This window comes from Spermophilus citellus, assembly GCF_964194105.1.
Source record: "Spermophilus citellus genome assembly, chromosome: 14".
Classification (NCBI taxonomy): domain Eukaryota; kingdom Metazoa; phylum Chordata; class Mammalia; order Rodentia; family Sciuridae; genus Spermophilus; species Spermophilus citellus.
In genome coordinates, this window is record NC_138194.1 from 75445453 (window position 1) to 75464414 (window position 18962).

Sequence of the window (18962 nt, forward strand, 5' to 3'; positions counted from 1 at the left end):
CCTCTCTGCATGATTCTCAATCTTTAAATCCCATCACACAGTTCTTACAGACAGAATCCATAATGTCCACTAAATAATACTTAGATTATAAACTACAATCACTTCAGAAAACATTTTAATATCAAGGACTAAACTAAACGTTTCCAAGTTGATTTTATTAGACATTAATTACACCTAATACACATGTCATCATATGCACAGGACATTCAATAACAGGAGGCCCTAATAAATAATAACACTGGCATAGAATGAACAGGCACAGCAGCTATAGCAATATTAAAGACTGAGTTCTTTTCTATAAGAACCAAAAGAAGTTTGATCATTATCTCCAATGGAGATTCAGTAGAACTGGTCAGTTCACAAATTCATATTGATATGTCAAGTCAAACAAAAGCTAATTTGAAACTTCAGTTCCCCCCACCCCATAAACTATACAGTATTCTTCCTTATCAGAAAATATCACATGTATGCATAAATCATTCTGAAAAAGTGCAACTCACATTATTATCGATGGTCTCTTTTAATCGTGTCAGGTCTTCCATAGCTGCATCCCAATTTTGCATTAAGATCTCAGAAGCCAGTTTCCCCCATAGTGAACTTAAAGCATTTCTATCTGTTGCTGGGACCTGTTTAAACAATCATAATTAATTATATTCTGACCCTCTAGAGGGAAAAAGATAATGTCATACCCCACACAGCCACCTAGCCTACAAAAAGATGTTACCTTTTCACCTAAAACTTTAGTTATCTAAGTCCTTACTAGATCATACTATTTCAAATAACTTAATTTACTAAAAGTATTTAATCTTTAATATCCAATCTAAATCAGAAAATAAAGAAAACTTTTTAAACCAGGAAATAGCAGCACTGTTTTAATACAACCCACTTGAAATAATTTACATACACAAATTTTAGGAGCCCAAGACTTTAGAAATAAAGTGAGATTCACAGAAATTTATCTAACTATCACTGACTTCAAATCTGTAATTAAAAACTGGACCACTGGAATGAAGATGTAAGAAACAAAGACTTGTGGATCTCATTCACAGTGTAATGAAAATTATGTACAAAATGAAAAAAAAAAAACCCTCCAAATGATGAGACAAATGTAAGCGGTTATATATAAAGAGAAAAAAAATAGTCCCACTAGTTAATAAAAATACTTAATGAAGGATTAGGTACTAAACAATAAGTTTTCCCAAAATCCTAAAAAGCCCCCCATAAGGTAGATAATTTTTATTCATGAGGGGAACGAGAGGGTCTATAATAGAGATAGTAATATAACCCAACTCAGTTGTGTAGCTTAAATAACATGTAGAAATTATATCCCCTGATAAATAGTAAGAACTCAGTAAATGTTCTTATCAAAATGATGACGAACCACACTAAGATTCCATCTCACTCCAGTCAGAATGGCAATTATCAAGAATACTAGTAAACATAAATTTAGTGAAGATGTGGAGGAAAAGATACACTCATACATTGCTGGTGAGACTGCAAATTGGTGCAATCACTCTGGTAGGTAGTATGGAAATTCCTCATACTTGAAATAAAACTACCATTTGATCCAGTTATTCCACTCCTTGGTATATATCCAAAGGAATTAAAATTAGCATACTAAATGATACATCAATGTTTGTAATAGCTCAATTCACAATAGCTAAGCTGTGGAACCAACCTAGGTGCTCTTCAACATATGAATGAATAAAAAAAAATGTGGTGTCTATGCACAATGGTATGTTACTCAGCCACAAAGAATGAAATTATGGCATTTGCCAATAAATGGATGTAATCAGACTATCATGCTAAGTGTAATCCAATCTCCAAAAGCCAAAGACAGAATTTTCTGATATAAGGGGGGATGGAGGAGATATAAGTTCCATTGGATTAGAAAAAAAGGAATGAAGGGAAGTGAGAGGGGATGGGAATAGGAAACATAGTAGAATGAATCGAACATAACTTTCCCATGTTCATATACAAATAAACCACCAGTGAAACTCCACATCATGATCAACCACAAAAACGGGATCCTAATTAGAATAAGTTATATTCCATGTATGTGTAACACATCAAAATACATTCTACTGTCACCTATACATCCTGTATGTCTAAAAACAATAAATAAAAAAAATAAATTTAAAAAAATGACGAGGAAAGGGAAATGATATCATAAAACTACAGGTTAACTGAACAAAACTCTGCCCACCCTAAATTTCTTTCTTTGGTAGTATTAATTATCTCAAATGTACTAGAAAACATTTAGCAAAGTCTAAGAGCAGGCAAATTAATAGAGACTACATTTATAAATTAAATTCAAAAACACAGCCATGAAACCACTAGTTTTAATTATTATAATGAAGTATATCCACAACATAACTTGTACATGAATATTCATGACTATATTTGTTACAGGCAAAAACTGGAAGTAATCCAAATGCTCATTAACAGACAACTACATATTTAGATTTTGGTATATTCATAGAATAGAATACTACTTAGCAATAAAAAGATTCCAACTTCTCATAAATACAATAACGTGAATGAATCTCAAAAAACTGCTGTTGAAAATAAAAAGCCAGACACGCACACAGACATACTATATATCCTTCCACGTGATATTTGAGAACAGGCGAAACTAATCTATAGGAACATAAAGCTAGGGGTAGAGCACAACTACAAAGAGACCACAGAAAATACTCTTAATCTTAACAGGTGACAGTTATCCACCTATATGCATTTGCAAAATTTGTTTAAATTAAGCCAAGTATGACCTATAATACCAGCTACTCCGGAGGCGAATGCAAGAGAAGCACAAGTTCAAGACATGTGCAAGGATCTGGGTTAAATACACAGGAGTGCAAAAATAAATAAATAACTACATAAATAAATGAGTAAATAATTTTAAAAAACCCACAAAAATCATTGTTCCAATTATAAAGGATTAAATGTTTAAATGTTTGATCCTTCTTAGGAAAGGAAATCTGGGAAATAAGATATTTCATCAAGTCTTAAGTTGCCATAAATTTTAAGATAGAACATTTTGTGTTTCCAAAACCAAAAACTACCAACAACTAATTTAAGTCACATTCCAATTTCAGATGTTAAAACACGAAAAACCATGTCTGAAAAATCAATATGAAATAGACATCTTTTATACTGATATTACAACAGGGTACGTCAAAGCCAAAACCTCAGTCAAGACCCTAAAAAAGCCTTCCAAAGCCACCAGTACTCAAACTACTGTTATTATTATTTTTTTTCCAGGGGGGATAGGGTCTTTGTATATGCTTTCCAGGGTAGTCTGGTCTTGAACTTGTAGGGAAGAGCTCCTTCTGCCTCAGCCTCCAGAGCAGTTGGGACTATAAGCATGCACGAGCATGCTCACTTCTCAAGCTGCCTGAGCTTCACAGAAAATTACTTTTACATGGAATGGTCTACATTTAACAGTGGATACACCCTCAGTCCCATATATACACATATATATCTACAAAGCTCTGATCACAAAGAGTTCTAGCATCTTAGAGTGATGTTTACTTCAAATACTTGCTTACTGGGTTATATTTTGAAGCCAGACCAAAGGGTACATATGGTGATGGCAGTTTTAATTAAATAGTTCAGTGTTAACTTTCAAAACAAAAGCATTAAAAAGTTCCTACCAACCTTCTCCATTTCATTTCAATTAACACATTTCTCAGTGCTTAAGGCAAAGAAGCTTCACAATAAAAATGGATGCATCTAAGAATTCCTTACTGTATAAAAGTCTCCAAGTCCTTTTAAAATAAAGGCAGATTCTAGGGTCACACTGCTTTAATTTATACAACACTGACCTACAATAGGTCATTCAGAGAGTCAAATTCTAATCTCAGAGCATAGTTACAATGGCTCTTTCATAGCTTATGTTTCTCTAACCATAGATTTAAAAGAATAACCAACCACCAGAAAAGAATTTAGAAATGAACAAAGCTATCGCAGAAAAATTAAATAAATGAAAACAATGATGCTTTTCATCCCAAATGCAAAACATAATTTTTATTTTTGATATTAAAATTTCAAATACACAGATCTATCTAAAAGCAAAAAAAGATAATATAATCTATTCTTATTCTTTTAATCTTAGCATTCTTAACCTCTGCCAATATGCCAACAGAAAGCACAAGATGAGACAAAAATTTAAAAATGAGTTGCACCTAACTTCTAAGAACTATTCAATCTCTATATATTCACTGCTCTTAATGTCAAGACATTATTTACATTAATATGTTTTTTGTGTTCAGATCACAGTATTCACCACTCTACCAAAATGATATTTGAGTTCCAGCACAAGATTTGTTGGAGCAATGCAAAAACTTAAAATTAAGCCAGATTTTTTTAAGACACCATTTTTTATATTGCCATATTTTAAAAAGTAAACATAAAAATTCCCAAAGTCTTAACTACCAATTGTGAAAATGTTCACACTAATTATAAAACCATACTACATAAATATAATGTCCATATTCTGCAATAAAAGCTTTTTGTAGAAGCATAGTGAGTTTTTTAATCCCCAAAAGGTTCATGTGTACTACTCTGGCTCAACTCCATGTCATTACAGTTGGCTCTTCATACCAACCTGCTTTCAAGGGTGGATATGCTAGAAGAGTTTCAATATCTGGATTTCCAGAAGTTACCTTAAGTTTCCATGTCTTAGCAAAATGGCACATTCACTCACTGACCAGCAACAATAAATTTACTGTGCTGGAACTCTAACATGACACTAAATCTTCATTCTCAAAATTCAATCCCAGCATTAACAAATGATATGAATAACCAATTCTTTTCATGTACCTGTAATCATACCAGGCTTCTGATTTTACAATCCTGGTTTAAGCTGTTTACATTTTCAAAGTAATCAACTTTTGCTCTCCTAAATCCCTGGTAATATTCAAAGTAAACCTGATGGAATTTTCTGATAAATCACCACAAGTTTAGCATCACTGATTACCTTCAATGCACTTGCAAGCTAACCACAGCTAATCTGCAAATGAAGAATCAAATTGTACATGGAAAGAAAAGAAAAATAATTTGTTTTAAATCAAAGTTGGGAATACACAGAACAACTTTATGTTTCGAGGGAAGGATAGTGGATAACTTTAAAAACGAAGTTTTTTTGCACAATTTCAACATAGGAATTGTATGAATCAATAACACCAATCTGTTCCCTTCCCCACAAAAAGGGAAAATTAAATTTTGTAGAAAACAATCAAAGGTAGAAGCTATAAGTCTTTTCTATGTGAGTCTTTTCCAACTTCCAGGATTATGGAGAGAAATCACAGGCTTTTAGGTACTTGCTTACTAACTGAAAGTAAGTAACAAATTGTAATTTCTCCAATGTGAGGCTACATAAAGCTATTTCAGTTATACTAGAAGGCATTTATTAATACAATTAGCTAAACAGAAGAGAGAATGAAGAAAGTCTATCTGAAGGCCTGATTTTTAACTGGCTTTACACAACTCTCCTTCCCTAACAAAAGCACTGAATCTAGGCTAGGAATTCATTAAACAGACTTCTTTGTAACAAGAAGGGTACTTTATGGTTAATAGTATTATTTAAACTTATCTATATATCTCACATAATGCATTAATCATTGCATTCTAACAGTTGAAGGCATAGCTAAATAGAAAAAGTTACTATTAAAGCATAAAATCTTTTAAAAATACCATTAGATTTCCACAGATGTTTAAAATGTTTTAGGACTAAATATTTAATTAAAATTAAGAATTATGAATTTATTAAATAATAAACACCTAGGTTATGCCACTTACTAATATTATAATAAATCTATTACACCACAGAATTCCACTAATGCTAAAATTCACATAGCAACAAATCAGTAGTTCCTGCTTTTGGATTTCAAGGACAAGTTAATTCTCCAAATTTTGAGGTCCTAATGTAAAGTTTCCTTTTTTTTTTTTTTGCTGTGGAAGGTTCATTTCCTCCCTTCTTTGCCAAGGACTGTTGAAAATGTGGACAGAACGAAATCTATACACGTTCTGAGGAACCAAGAAAATTCTACAAAATAGAGGACACAGAAATAAAATAAAATACTTACCAACACTCTAAAAAAGTAAAGATATTCTGCTGCTCCTGAGTAATTTCCACATTCATACTGGAATTTTGCATACCTGTAGAGTGTATCTAAATATTCCTGCCTAAACTAGGAAAAAAAAAAAGTAGTAGTTTATTTGTTAATGAGATTTAAAATTCGATTCTATAAAATGTGTAGAATAAACCTCAGTTAACTAAAAATTAGCCTCCAAACCAAACCAACTTTTTGAATAATGTAAACAAAGTGGAACTGAAATCTAAAAGAACTATAAAATGGAAAATACACAAATCCATTCAAATATGCTGTATGGACATCAGAAAGAGTATTCTGCTCCAGTGCTTTCTTTGTTATAGTAATTATTAAATGAGAGGTGAAACTTGAATGCAAGGAGCTAGGGTTGTGGCTCAGTGGTCAAGTGCTTGCCTAGCAGTGTTCGGCACTGGGTTTGATCCTCAGCACCACATAAAAATAAATAAACAAACAAATGAATAAATAAAGATAATGTGTCCAAACAACTAAACAAATTTAAAAAAAACCTTTTGTTTTGAATGCAAGGTAAAGATTATACGCAAAGCATTACACTTTGAGTTAATACAGGAGAAATGAGATTAAGAAATGGCTAGAAGGGCTGGGGATGTGGCTCAAGCGGTAGCGCGCTCGCCTGGCAAGCGTGCGGCCCGGGTTCGATCCTCAGCACCACATACCAACAAAGATGTTGTGTCCGCCAAGAACTAAAAAATAAATATTAAAAGTTCTCTCTCTCTCTCTCTCTCCTCTCTCTCTCTCTCTCTCCTCTCTCACCCTCTCTTTAAAAAAAAAAAAAAAAAGAAATGGCTAGAAAAGGTTATAACATTTTTTTTACTTGTGAATTTGAGAACTCAAGAAGACTTTGATGTCAAGAACCCAAAGAATTGCTTAATTCTACTACTTAAAGCATTTCTAATTCATATCTAGTTCTGTTTTTACTTACTTGTGAATCCACAAAAAAGGCACCCTGTGCCCTGTAATTCTTAGCTTGCAATTGGTACTAACAAATACTATAATAAGATAATTCCGGAGTAAATGAATCAAAACTTTAAGAATCTGTTATTTAAAGGTAATTATAAACATATATTTTCCTATCAATACTACTCTTTAAAAACTAAATTTTCAAAAACATAACTGATATATTTAATATGTAAATGTGGAAATTATGAGTAAACCAAGATTTGAACCTATCTGCACAGCACTTGTATTTAATTAGCCTTATTAGATCATGAATACTTTGAAACATTTTTAAAAACACTTACCCCATGCTTGTCTGCCAGGTAGTCAAATAGCATCCGACCATCCCTTAATAATAAAAAGCAAAAATTATTGTATTTAACACACAGAATACAAGCATATCCAACTTCTAAATTATTACCTACACAAAGTTAATTTAAATATCTTAATATGAGAATTACAAACTTAAAAAATTCACTTTCAGATTTCTTTAGCTCTAATTTAAAAATTATAAATGCCAATTTACCACATCTAAAGTAAGGTCCTTAAGACATTTTAAATAAAACCAGAATATATATGTTTTTATGGTGGTTTACTTAGGTAGTAATCTACAAAGAATGATATTTGCTCTCTGAGATTACAATTTTGATGGGTAATACAGTCTTATAAAAGAGGGGCTCAAAAAATGTGCTACGTAAAATAGCAAGAATTAATCCTATATATAAATGTTATCTCCCTCCTCAATCTGATATTTTTCAGAGGAACAGTGATTTGGTATGTTTCCAAGATTAATAAATCAGGTCAAATTTACAAATTTACAATGCCTATGTCACATATCCTATATAATCATTATTTATAACAAACTGCCAAATAACCCAATTTAACTTAAATCAACTTTGCATTAATTTAAGATGCTAACAAATTGGTAAAAGAAAAGTTAATGAAAAAGATATCAAGGGACAATGAACAGACAGGCATAGATGCCTTTCTTATGTTCATTTTTAAAAATTAAAAAGCTGTAGGGCGGGGGGGGGGGGGGGGAATATATACTCTACCACTAAGCTACATTCCTAGTTCCTTTTATTTCTGAGACATGTTCTCTCTAAGTAGCCCAGGATCAAATTTGCAAACCTCCTACTTCAGCTTCCTGAGCTGCTGGGATTATAGGTGTGTGCTAATAAACCCAGTTAAAAAATCTGGGAGTCTAATTTTATTTCAAGATTTAATAAGGAAGAAGATGTCATCATTAAAATTAATAAGGGTATATTATAATAGTGAAAATGAAATTTGCATGAAATTTTAACATAATAGGATTTTAAGAAAACATTTCTGTGGATCATAGTAAATAACTATGTTATCATACTCCTTATGCCACTCAGGTATATAATCCCTGACTTACAGCTGACTTAGTATTTCTGAGAAAGTATGAAAAATAAAAGTTTATTCCTTTGAAAGATTCTACTCCTTGGAAAACAGATAGTTTATAAGTTTATTCATATTGCAAATGTTAACACTTGATTATTCATCTCCCATTTACCTCCTATTAAGCTACAAGGAAGTATTTTCCTAATATTTGGTGAACACATCTTATGTCCATCTTATTCATTTCCTAATACCATTACTTCCCAGCCTTTAAATGACTAAAGCATCCTAAATATTCTAATGTACTCCAACACCTGGATTATTTTAGGCATTCCTTTGTAAGCACTTATATGTGGCTTGACAGTCTATAATTACTCATTTATTTCAAGAATATACAAGTAATTTAGTTATACTATATCTTTATAAGAAAGTTTTATCAGTGTATGTGAGTATAATATGCCATAGTATAGTATACTACAGCATGGCATAGTAATTATACAGTATTTGCTTGTTTTCTAAAAACATGTAATTAACATATCCTCAAATCACAAATAAAAACGTGGAGCTAGTCTCTAAATATCTGGTTTGAACACATATTATACAAACTAAAGCTGCAACATGTCAACACCTTCAGGAATATATTGATAGCTAAGGCTTTCACAATGATATTTAATAATTTTATTTTAAAATATTTCTAATATCCAAAAGGCTTCAATTAGTGGTATGTCTTAAGTCAAACTAAGGCAACATTACTTTCTTTGGAAACCAAACAATAACTCTATTTTTAGCTAAAGGGAAGTTAGTAATAAAATAATCTTATCAGCTCCACACCACCTTCCTTGAGCTGAGCATTGAGAGTAGACAGATATGAAAGAATGTAGCAAGTGATAAAATGAGTTCAGGTTTCTCTTCCACTAGGCAACTTATGTGCTTCATGAATTGCCCAGACAGGAGTTTTTGTTTTTGTTTTTTTTCCAGATGGATCTTTACTTATTTATATGTAGTGCTAAGAATCAAACTCAGTGCCTCACACATGCTAGGCAAGGGTTCTACCATTGAACCACAACCCCAGCCCTGAGATAGAGGGTTTTTTAAGCAACATTTTGGTTGGGTAATTCTTTGTTAGGGAAATGCTCTATAGAATGTTTAGCAGCATTCCTGGTCTCTACTTGCTTGGTGCTAGTACCATCTCTCCAGTTTTGACAACCAAAAATGTTTCCAAATAGTACCAAATGTTGCCTGAAAAGGAGGAGAAGGGATGTATGGTTACAGCATAATCAGGTGTGAATAACTGGTTAAAAAACCATTTATTAATAAGAAATACTGCACCCTGAAAAATAAAAATTAATGAAAATAAACAGATGAAGCAATCATTTACATCATGAACTTTTACCATGGAATACTAAATAAAGTTTGATTTAAAATCTGTATGCATCCCCGCAAAAGATCACTTTTAGAATTTATACTAAGAGATTACCTGGTTGACTGCATTTGCCTTGTAGTTTCTGGATCTTCAAACATCTTCACAATTGGTTCTGTTTCTGCCTGAAGCTGCTTCAACTGTGCAACAACTGTGGTTCTTTTTTCTCTCAAAGCTAATTAAAAATGCAAAACAGTAAAGTTAAGGAATGTTAAATTACACTGCTCACCCTGAGAATGCCTAAAATATTGTCAATTTACTTAAGCTATGCACATATTTATTTACACCCGATATAGTCACATGCTGGAGACCACAGTACTTCCCAGATTCACAATTTCTTTTTTTCTAACTTGGTGAAGGCACATAAAAGAAGGAAACCTCTTCCTCAGGAGATTTCAAGTTCAAGGCCAGACTCAGCTACCTGGCCAGGCTCTAAGTAAAAAGTGAGACCCTGTCTCAAATTAAACAAGAAAAAGGACTGGGGATTTAGATCAGTGGTAAAGTACTCCTGGGTTAAATCTCCAATACCAATAAAAAAAGAAAGAAAAACAGTTTACTGTTTACAGCACAAACTAAATTTAAATAGCTAATATCATTGCAAGAAACTATATATAAGTGAAAAAATGATTATTTGATTGTAATAACTTCTGCATTATACATTATAAAGTATACTATTCTACTATAGAACAGTGCTTCTTTATACACACAAGGGGATCTATGAACAAATTTTAAGAAATGTCAATCTAAACAAAGTAAACTGTACTTCTCTACTGACAGAATTTAAATGCTATTGTACATAGAAAATGCTGCAGTATTTCCCAAACTTACAGGACCACTTTTTGAAAGAAACACCTATTACACAGAAAACAAGAGTTTAGAAACCATTATCCCAGTAGACCTCCAACATGAGTTCTGGGCCTCATCCATGAATCAAATGTATGAAATATGGTATGTCAAGAGCTATGTAATGTTTTGAACAACTAATAAAAAAAAAAAAACATTTCTGATTAAGTAGGTCTAGGGTGTGGTCCCAAATTTCTAGTTTTAAGAAATTCTCTCAGGTGAACCGATAATGCTGGTCTTGATGACCATACTTGGAAAATACAGGCTATATCAGATGCCTCAAGATTAAAAACAAACAAAAAGCTAACTGAAACAGTTAGCAAACAAACAAAATTGCAACATTTTCAGATAATCCTAAGGAAACAATGTGATCCATAGGCACAACTTTGATAATATATAATATGAAGTGAAGGTATTTGATGACCAATTTCATATCTTTTTTTCTTTTTTTGGTATCAGAGATTAATCTCCTGGCACTTTACCAGGAGCCACATCCTCAAGCCTCCCCCACTTTTTGATACCAGGGAACTGAACTCAGGGGCACTCAACCACAGAGCGACAACCCAGCCCTATTTTGTGTTTTAGAGACAGGGTCTCACTGAGTTGCTTAGGGCCTTGTTAAGTTGCTGAGGCTGGCTTTGAACTAATGATCCTTCTGCCTTAGCTTCTGGAGCCACTGGGATTAGAGGCCTGCACCACCAAACCCAGCCTAGTTTTTTTTTTTTCACATCTCCCAGAAAGAAAAATAACACATTTCAGAAGCTCTCTAACCTTTACATTACCTTTCACCCAGAGAACTTTAAAATCACTCAATTCTTTTTGGCTAAAGCTTTTATAAATCACAAAATTACTGAGAATGTACGCATTCTCAGTCACAAAGTAAGTTTCAGTTTTAGTAACAAAACTCACCATGAGGAATATCATCAGAATAAAGGTTTTTGTACACATCCATAGCAAAGTCTACCATGTTGGTGTCACTAAGTAGATCCAATTTCCCTTGTAGTAATTCTTTTTCATTATATATCTGCAAGAGAAAATTACTTTCCAATGAATACATTTAAGTTCCCCAAATAAACTGATAATATCGAGATAAGCTTACCTAGAAACATATTTCATGATACCTTTTATAAAATATTATAACTATTAATTCATCTTCTAACAAGAAAAGCAACCAATACAGAAAGCATCCTACCTACAGAGACATATCTTGCTTACTTGGAGGTAAAAAAAGCCATTCTTTTTTCTATCAAGTAACCTTTTGTCCTTTCTAGACAAGACTAAAAACCCATACCATTTCCCCTGCAAAGCACAAAGAATTGTCTCCTATCCATATCCAGTTAATTAAGAATAAGCTCTTAAGTTTGTCACCTTCTTGGTGCCCCTCACATCCACATGATGCCTACCCACCTCTCCTTAATCTTAATGTGGCCTCTCTTTTACCTCCACATATTTTCTCTCATTAAATAGTAACAGTCTTTTATAGTGCTTCCCCAAATGAAACTAGCACCATTTTGTAAGTCAACAATGTCATACTACATTTTTAGTTTGCAAAAAGTCTTGGAAGAAAACAAACTCTGTAGTATAGGAACTAAATAGATACATACACAAACCTACATAAACAAGTAGTACATTAAGCAATATGCGAGTAAATCATAATATTTAGGGGGAGGCTTCAGCAAAAGAAAAGATTTCTGTACTGAATTTAATTTTACCAAGAAAAGAAAAATTCAAAAAGATACTGAAATATTTCACTGTCCACAAGAAGGTGGTCAAATGGTATGACCACAGCTTAAATAGCTCTGAGTTCAAAACTGAACCTTCAAAACATAAAATTCACACAAAAGAGTAGATAATTCAACTGAAAAGGCTAAAAGATTGAAATAGTCACTTCACAAAAGAGGATAACCAAATGACCAGTAGGTGTATAAAAATGTTCTCAACCTCATTAATTATAAAAGAAATGAATATTCAAACCACAATAAAAATCAGAAAAACTGTAGTTAATGTAGACATAGACTAACTGGAATATTCATACTCTGCCAGCATGAGCACAACCACTTTGGAAGACTGTTTTTATCTCATAAAGTTTTTACCTAATATCTCATTTATCTCATACTTTGTGACTCAACTACTCTGCTCCTAGGGACCCAAAAGGGTGTGTATATTTAAAATGCATTTCTAAAAATATTTACAGCAGCCCTATTGACAAAAGTTGAGTCTATCAATGTCAAAATGAGTATACAGACTGGTGTATTAGTACAATGAATTAACATTCATCATTGAAAATCCTGACTGACAGAAGTTTCACACACTTAAGTGATAAAAGCCATACAAAGCAGCACACGGTGGCAAGTGCTAATTTCAAACCAGAAAAAAAACTGATCTATCATCAGAATAGGGATTACAGTTGGTAGGTGTGAGTAACAGACTAAGATCAGAAGGCAAAGTTAGGATGTTTTGCAATTTTTGACATTATTGATCCAATGATGGTGGTTAAGACAAATGTGTTCCTTGTTCACTTGTTTAAATCTACACCTGCACAGATCAACTTCTCTCAATTCTATCACATAGGTCTATTTATTCTGTAAAGGGCAGAAAGAATATTTTAGATTGTGAGTCAAGAAGTAAAAATTAAGGACATTATGTAATTATAAGTAAAAAGCAGATCTCCATAATTTCTTTTTTCTTTTCACATTTATTTTTGGTGCATCAGAGCTGCACATAATAATGACATTTGTTGTTATATATTTGTATATGTGCTGAATAATAGAGGTCTAATGAGAATGAAATTTTTTTGAAGAAATACTTGATTTAACTGGCATATAAAATTATATGCAAATATAATTGCAAATGTTTGCAAATGTTCATCCACTAAAAAATATTCTTATTCAGCTATAAATAAAAAATAAAATAAAATAATATCATTGGCAGGAAAATGGATGGAACCTGAGAACATTATTTTTAGTAAAATTGGCCAAACTCAGAATGTCAAGGGTCGTGTCTTCTCTCATATGTGGAAACTAAGAAGAAAAAGGGAAAGAATGGTGGTGGTGGGGAATCTCATGAAAATCAAACGAAGATCAGTAGAAGAGAGAAAAGAGATCAGGGGATAGGAGCAGAGGAGTAAGAGGGGAAAGTGCTAAGGAATGATATTGGCAAGATTATATTGTGTTCATATATGAACATGTAACAACAAATCCCAACATTATATACAACTATAATGTACCAATAATAATAATAATAATTTTAGCTTGCAGAGCACACAAAAACAACAGGCAGAAGCCTGTTATTTGGTTCCTAGGATATGGTTTGCTGATCCCTAAATCCCTAGTTTATCAACTTCTTGAAAAACAACTTCTTAATAGATTTAAGAACCTTTTTTTTTGTCATCTCTTCCAACATCCATAATGAGAATTCTTTGAAAACTCAAGTCTTAAAGTTTCTTTATCCCACAAATTGTGACAACATCCATCTAGTTCCTCATCCCTAAGAATTCCAACTTAAACTCATCACCATTACCATCATTACCATTAAAACACTTTGGTGCCCCCAACATATGTTCTAAAGCATTTCCTTCTCCTCCCTTTTTTCTTTTTGCAGAGCAGGGACAGGATGGGGACTGAACCCAGGGGAGCTTTACCACTGGGCTACATCCCCACCCCTTTTTATTTTAAGACAGGATCTCCCTAAGATGTGTAAGGCCTAAGTTACTAAGGTTGATATTGAACTTGAGATCTTCCTGCATCAGCCTTCTTCGTTACTCAGATTACATGTCTGCACAATGATGCCTATACTGTTTCCAACTTTTGTGTACCTCTTTTTGGTGTCTGTCACTTTCAACCTTGGTTTGGATATCACTTTTAGCTTTCAAAGATTTTCTTTTTAGCACTATTATTGATTTCTTCTTTTTCTCTAATCACATACAATTTTAATGTCAACATCTAGATCTGAAAAATTCATATATTTTCTAGGTTCTGGCTAAGGTCAAATAAATAATGTTTCAAACTTAAGCAATAATGTTATTCAATCACATTTTGTGCTTTTCTCTGATCAGTAACTCTTAATCTCCAGATAATATTTATCTACAAGCCTATCCCCAAATACTTCTCTATTACTCTTAAAATCTTCCCCAGCTACTCCCACTATGACAATGACCATCATTAGTTCTATAATGTGTGATTTTTGATGTCCCTGTACTTGTCTTCAGTCAGTTTCCTTGATCACCATTTCTAGTCTTTTCCTCTGTACTCAAAACCCTAATTCCCTGTCTCCCCGTATAGTATGGTCTAGTATCCTAAGGGAAAATATTCAGGAATACTTACTCTACCTCCAAAGTATTAAATGCTTTATATGCATTACCTCAAGTAATTTTTCTAACAATCCCATATCAACATTTTATTCATGAAGGGCACAGAGATATTAAATCATAGAGCTAGGATCCTAACCCTGGTCCAAATTCAGTACACAGAGACCCACACACTGCACTACTTATCCTTCCACTTCAGGAGAATAAAAAAGTAAGACATAAAGATGTATTATTTAACTATTTATTAAACAGCCATTAAAAGCCAGACAATTTCATGTGCTGAGAACACAGCAGGGAATGAAACAAAGCTCCTGCTCTCTTGGAGCTTATGTTATCCAACACACCACAAATATTAGCAAATTATTTTCCTTAGTGCAATACCCTCATGTATCGTGATCACTGACTCTACCCTAACTATCTAGACTTCAAGACTCAAAAGCCCCTCAAAAGTGGTTTCTGCCTACTAAAGGTAACAGAATCTCAATTTTGACAGCCCCTTTACCAAAAGTTGACCAACATTACTTTTGCATTATATTATAAACAAATAATCTATCTAGTCTTCCTCTTCATGTATAAGAGCCAACATTCTCTCCAGGGAGGAAGGTATTGGGTATAGATATGTTTCACTGTAGGATCTTACTCTATTAAAATTTATATGTACACATTCCTCCCTTTCTTCTGTCTTGAAAAAATGAAAGTGTAAAGAACACAAAAAATATGAAGTTCAACTACTTTAGAACACTTCTACATGTAGTTGGTAAAGGATCTCAAAATATGGCCCATTTCTCCTCCTTGATCTTTGGTAAATTATCCTTATCTATCAAAAAAGGGAACAAGACAACGAACTCAACACTTTATTCAAGCTCTAATATGCAAGCATAAAAAGAAAGTGAAGGGAAAAATACATCCTTAAAGTTTTATGTGGCAAAACATTTTTTGGACATTTGGTGAAAATGAACTTTGCTGTTTCTGAACATCAACAATCTTAATAGTTGTCTGTGTTTAGAAAAGGTTTATATAAATACCTGTTTAGTGAACCAGAATTATCTGGAAGCTTCGAGAAATTTATTGTGATTATGAAAAAGCACCAATTTCCCAATAAACATAATTTTAACTAAGCTTAATATTTCTTTTACACCAATCTTTCTTTTCAGTCCAGTAAAACTTTTAGGATGGAAACATGCTTTAAGATTATGTTCTGTAGCTACACATTTATTCAAGGTATCTCAAGGAGTTACAGAAAGGTTAACAACCCATTCAAATTACTTGTAATCCATACACTTACACACTGGAAAACAATCTTTAAGTTAAAATTTGTGGTTTTGTGGAGTTTTAAAAAGTTTTTGGTCCCTTTCCGAATCTGACAACATCTGTTACGCTTCCTGGAAGTGACTACTTCAAAGATCAAGAAACAACGCAAAGAACTCACAATTCAAGTGCTAGGTATTTAAGTGTACGAACGATTCGATATGCAATAATCCAAACCCAAACGCACGGTTCCCACAGTTCTCCAAAGAAAAACCAAAACTTCTAACAATACTGCAATTTGCTTTTAGGAGCCGGCCTGAAGCTCCAGCGTTACTACAGCAAGGCCAGGGAAACAACTTCCGAGAGACCTGACGCGAACGACCCCGGGCCCGAACCTCAAAAAGTGAAGCAAAGACCTTTCTTCCCAGAATTCTACACAGTCATCTCACTCCTTCCTACCGCCAAACTTCCCGGAGCTCATCAACTGGGACCAAGCTAAACGACTAGTAGTGGGTCCTTACTCTCCGGATGGGGGCCAAAGTGGCCGCCGCCTCACACGTGCATCAGGCCTAGGGCTACACCCGCCGTCTTAGGGCCGTACCCGGCAACTCGCCCGCTCCCACACCTTCCTCACGCCCACAGTCGTCTCACCTCCTTCACGGAGAGAAACTCAAGGAGCGGAAAGACCAGATGACGATCCAAAAAGTGGGCGATACGAGTAGTCAGGTCGTACTCCGCCATCTTGCCAAAGAAAAGGGGAGTATGGCTCACTAAAACTTTATTGATACAGCCGACAAACGAACAGACAGACGCCTACTGCGCATGTGCGCTGCTTAAACTCGATTAGACCAGGGCGTGGTGTTCAGCCTGTGGAGCGCAGAACAATGGCGCATGCGCACGGGTTCTTCTTTCCTCTGGGCGACTCTGGGGGCCAGGGGGTGTGCCAGCAGCCGCCGCCGTGTCTTCTGTAGCCGAGTTTGTCGGTGCTTTCTTTCTATTTCTAGTCTACGATTTACACAGTGATCCGCAGTCTGTTCCACTAATAATTATTGAAAGCTCAAAATGATTGTTCAGGCAATGGCGATTGCATTAGAGTGCGGCAAAGAACAAGGTAATGGGGCCGCTGCTCTCCAGGAAGTTACCTGCTAAGGAGTGCCTGAACTTTCATTTGGCAATCAGTGAATCGTTTGTTAAATTGGTTGGTTTGGGTTTATAGTAATGAGCTATAAATCGGTGGGGGTGTTTGGATCGGACTGTTTAATTTGATAGACAAAACTCTGAATCAAGATGGTTAGAGAAAGTCAGATGGCAATTAGGGTGTTTAGGGAAAACAGGGCAACAGTTGAGCTGACACTTTTTGTAACAGACGGCGGTGATTAAAATTAGAATCAAGGTAAAACATTAGACTAGGAAGGACTTGATGTGTTTCAAAAACGAAGTTGTCCTGTGTGTGTGTGTGTGTGTGTGTGTGTGTGTGTGTAGAAGGCCCAGGTGATGATTATGGTAAGGAACATGGACTTTCCTCACCCCCAAGTGTTCTGACATCTCTGTTGCTTACCTTCACATTTCCAGGCCTTTTCATTTTGTAGTGCCTGGTATGTGTGTGGGGGCCGGGGCGGGGGCGGGGGCCGTCTTGAACCTCTTCTCTAATCTACAGCAGTGCCGTATGGGATAACGTTCAATCTAATGGCTTCACATGCAGTCTACACACTTACAATTCCCAAATTACAGCCCAAACACGGACTATTAGTTAATCCCAGACTCACCTATACCCAACATTTCAACATGAACACATCTCATACCTAACTCCCCCAGGTAGCCACCAAAACCTATTCCTGCATTCTTCAACTCAGTGAATACTAATTCCATTCATCCAATTGCTGACCCCCAAACCTTGGAGTCATCCTTGGCTTTTTCTCTTACACTGTAAATCCAATCCACCAACAAATCCTTTAGTTCTAACCTTTAGGGCACATCCAGATCCAATCAGTTCACATAATCTACCAAGTTATCCCTAGTCCAAACTATTGTCTCTCACTTTAATTTTTGGAGTAACTTCTTCATTAAACACTTTGTTTCCCCTCTTTATAGTCATCTGGAAGAGAAGAATATGTACATTTATGACAAACACAAGATAAATCTATTCTGGACTGGAAATATATGTTTCAATATAATTCTCTTTGATACCATCCATTTTAATGCTGTTGCTGCCATGGTTTCATAAGATGATTGTCAGGTGGTATAACAAAAGATTTTGAAGAGAAACTGCCTTTAAAGTCTACTTCTAGGCACACCAGTTTTTACCCCATGAGACCAGCAGGTGCCTCAATCTGGGTCCCAGGTGACTTGGAGCCAGAGCTATGTCTCCACCCTTTGCTGTGTTCTTCAAACAGAAGCCAGAGAAACTTTCAAATTTTTGTTTAAAACCCTCTGAGCCTTGCTATCTCACCCAGAGTAAAGGATATAATAATATGATGCCCTAAAAAGCTCTAGGTCAACTGGACACTTAACCATTCTGCCCCATCTCCTGTAGCTCCTCCTCTTGATCACTTGACCCAGGATTTCCTTTCAGTTCCTTAGATGCTCCTACTCCTTCCATTTTGGCCTGTTATTTGCTATTGACCTTATTTAAAGTATGCGCTGCCTTTTTGCCTACATGGCTTTTTCCTTATTTTTTTCATGTTTTGTTTAAATGTAATCTGCTCAGTGAAAA

At 34.5% G+C, this 18962-nt stretch overlaps 1 protein-coding gene and 1 long non-coding RNA gene across 2 annotated transcripts in view; one reads left to right on the forward strand and one right to left on the reverse strand.

Moving 5' to 3' along the window:
- Nucleotides 1-17038, reverse strand: part of EIF3E (eukaryotic translation initiation factor 3 subunit E) — a 42138-nt gene extending 25100 nt beyond the window's left edge. Inside the window, exons 1-6 of the mRNA XM_081265984.1 lie at nucleotides 16901-17038; nucleotides 11605-11719; nucleotides 9910-10027; nucleotides 7376-7418; nucleotides 6090-6194; nucleotides 501-626 (exon numbers count right to left, since the gene is read on the reverse strand). Of these exons, the coding sequence (XP_081122110.1) occupies nucleotides 501-626; nucleotides 6090-6194; nucleotides 7376-7418; nucleotides 9910-10027; nucleotides 11605-11719; nucleotides 16901-16990 (597 nt within the window). The 5' untranslated portion in view covers nucleotides 16991-17038. The remainder of the gene's footprint in view (nucleotides 1-500; nucleotides 627-6089; nucleotides 6195-7375; nucleotides 7419-9909; nucleotides 10028-11604; nucleotides 11720-16900) is intronic.
- Nucleotides 17039-17153: 115 nt separating this feature from the next.
- Nucleotides 17154-18962, forward strand: part of LOC308633692 — a 29303-nt gene continuing 27494 nt past the window's right edge. The window contains exon 1 of the long non-coding RNA XR_014018843.1: nucleotides 17154-17427. This is a non-coding gene — a long non-coding RNA (uncharacterized lncRNA). The remainder of the gene's footprint in view (nucleotides 17428-18962) is intronic.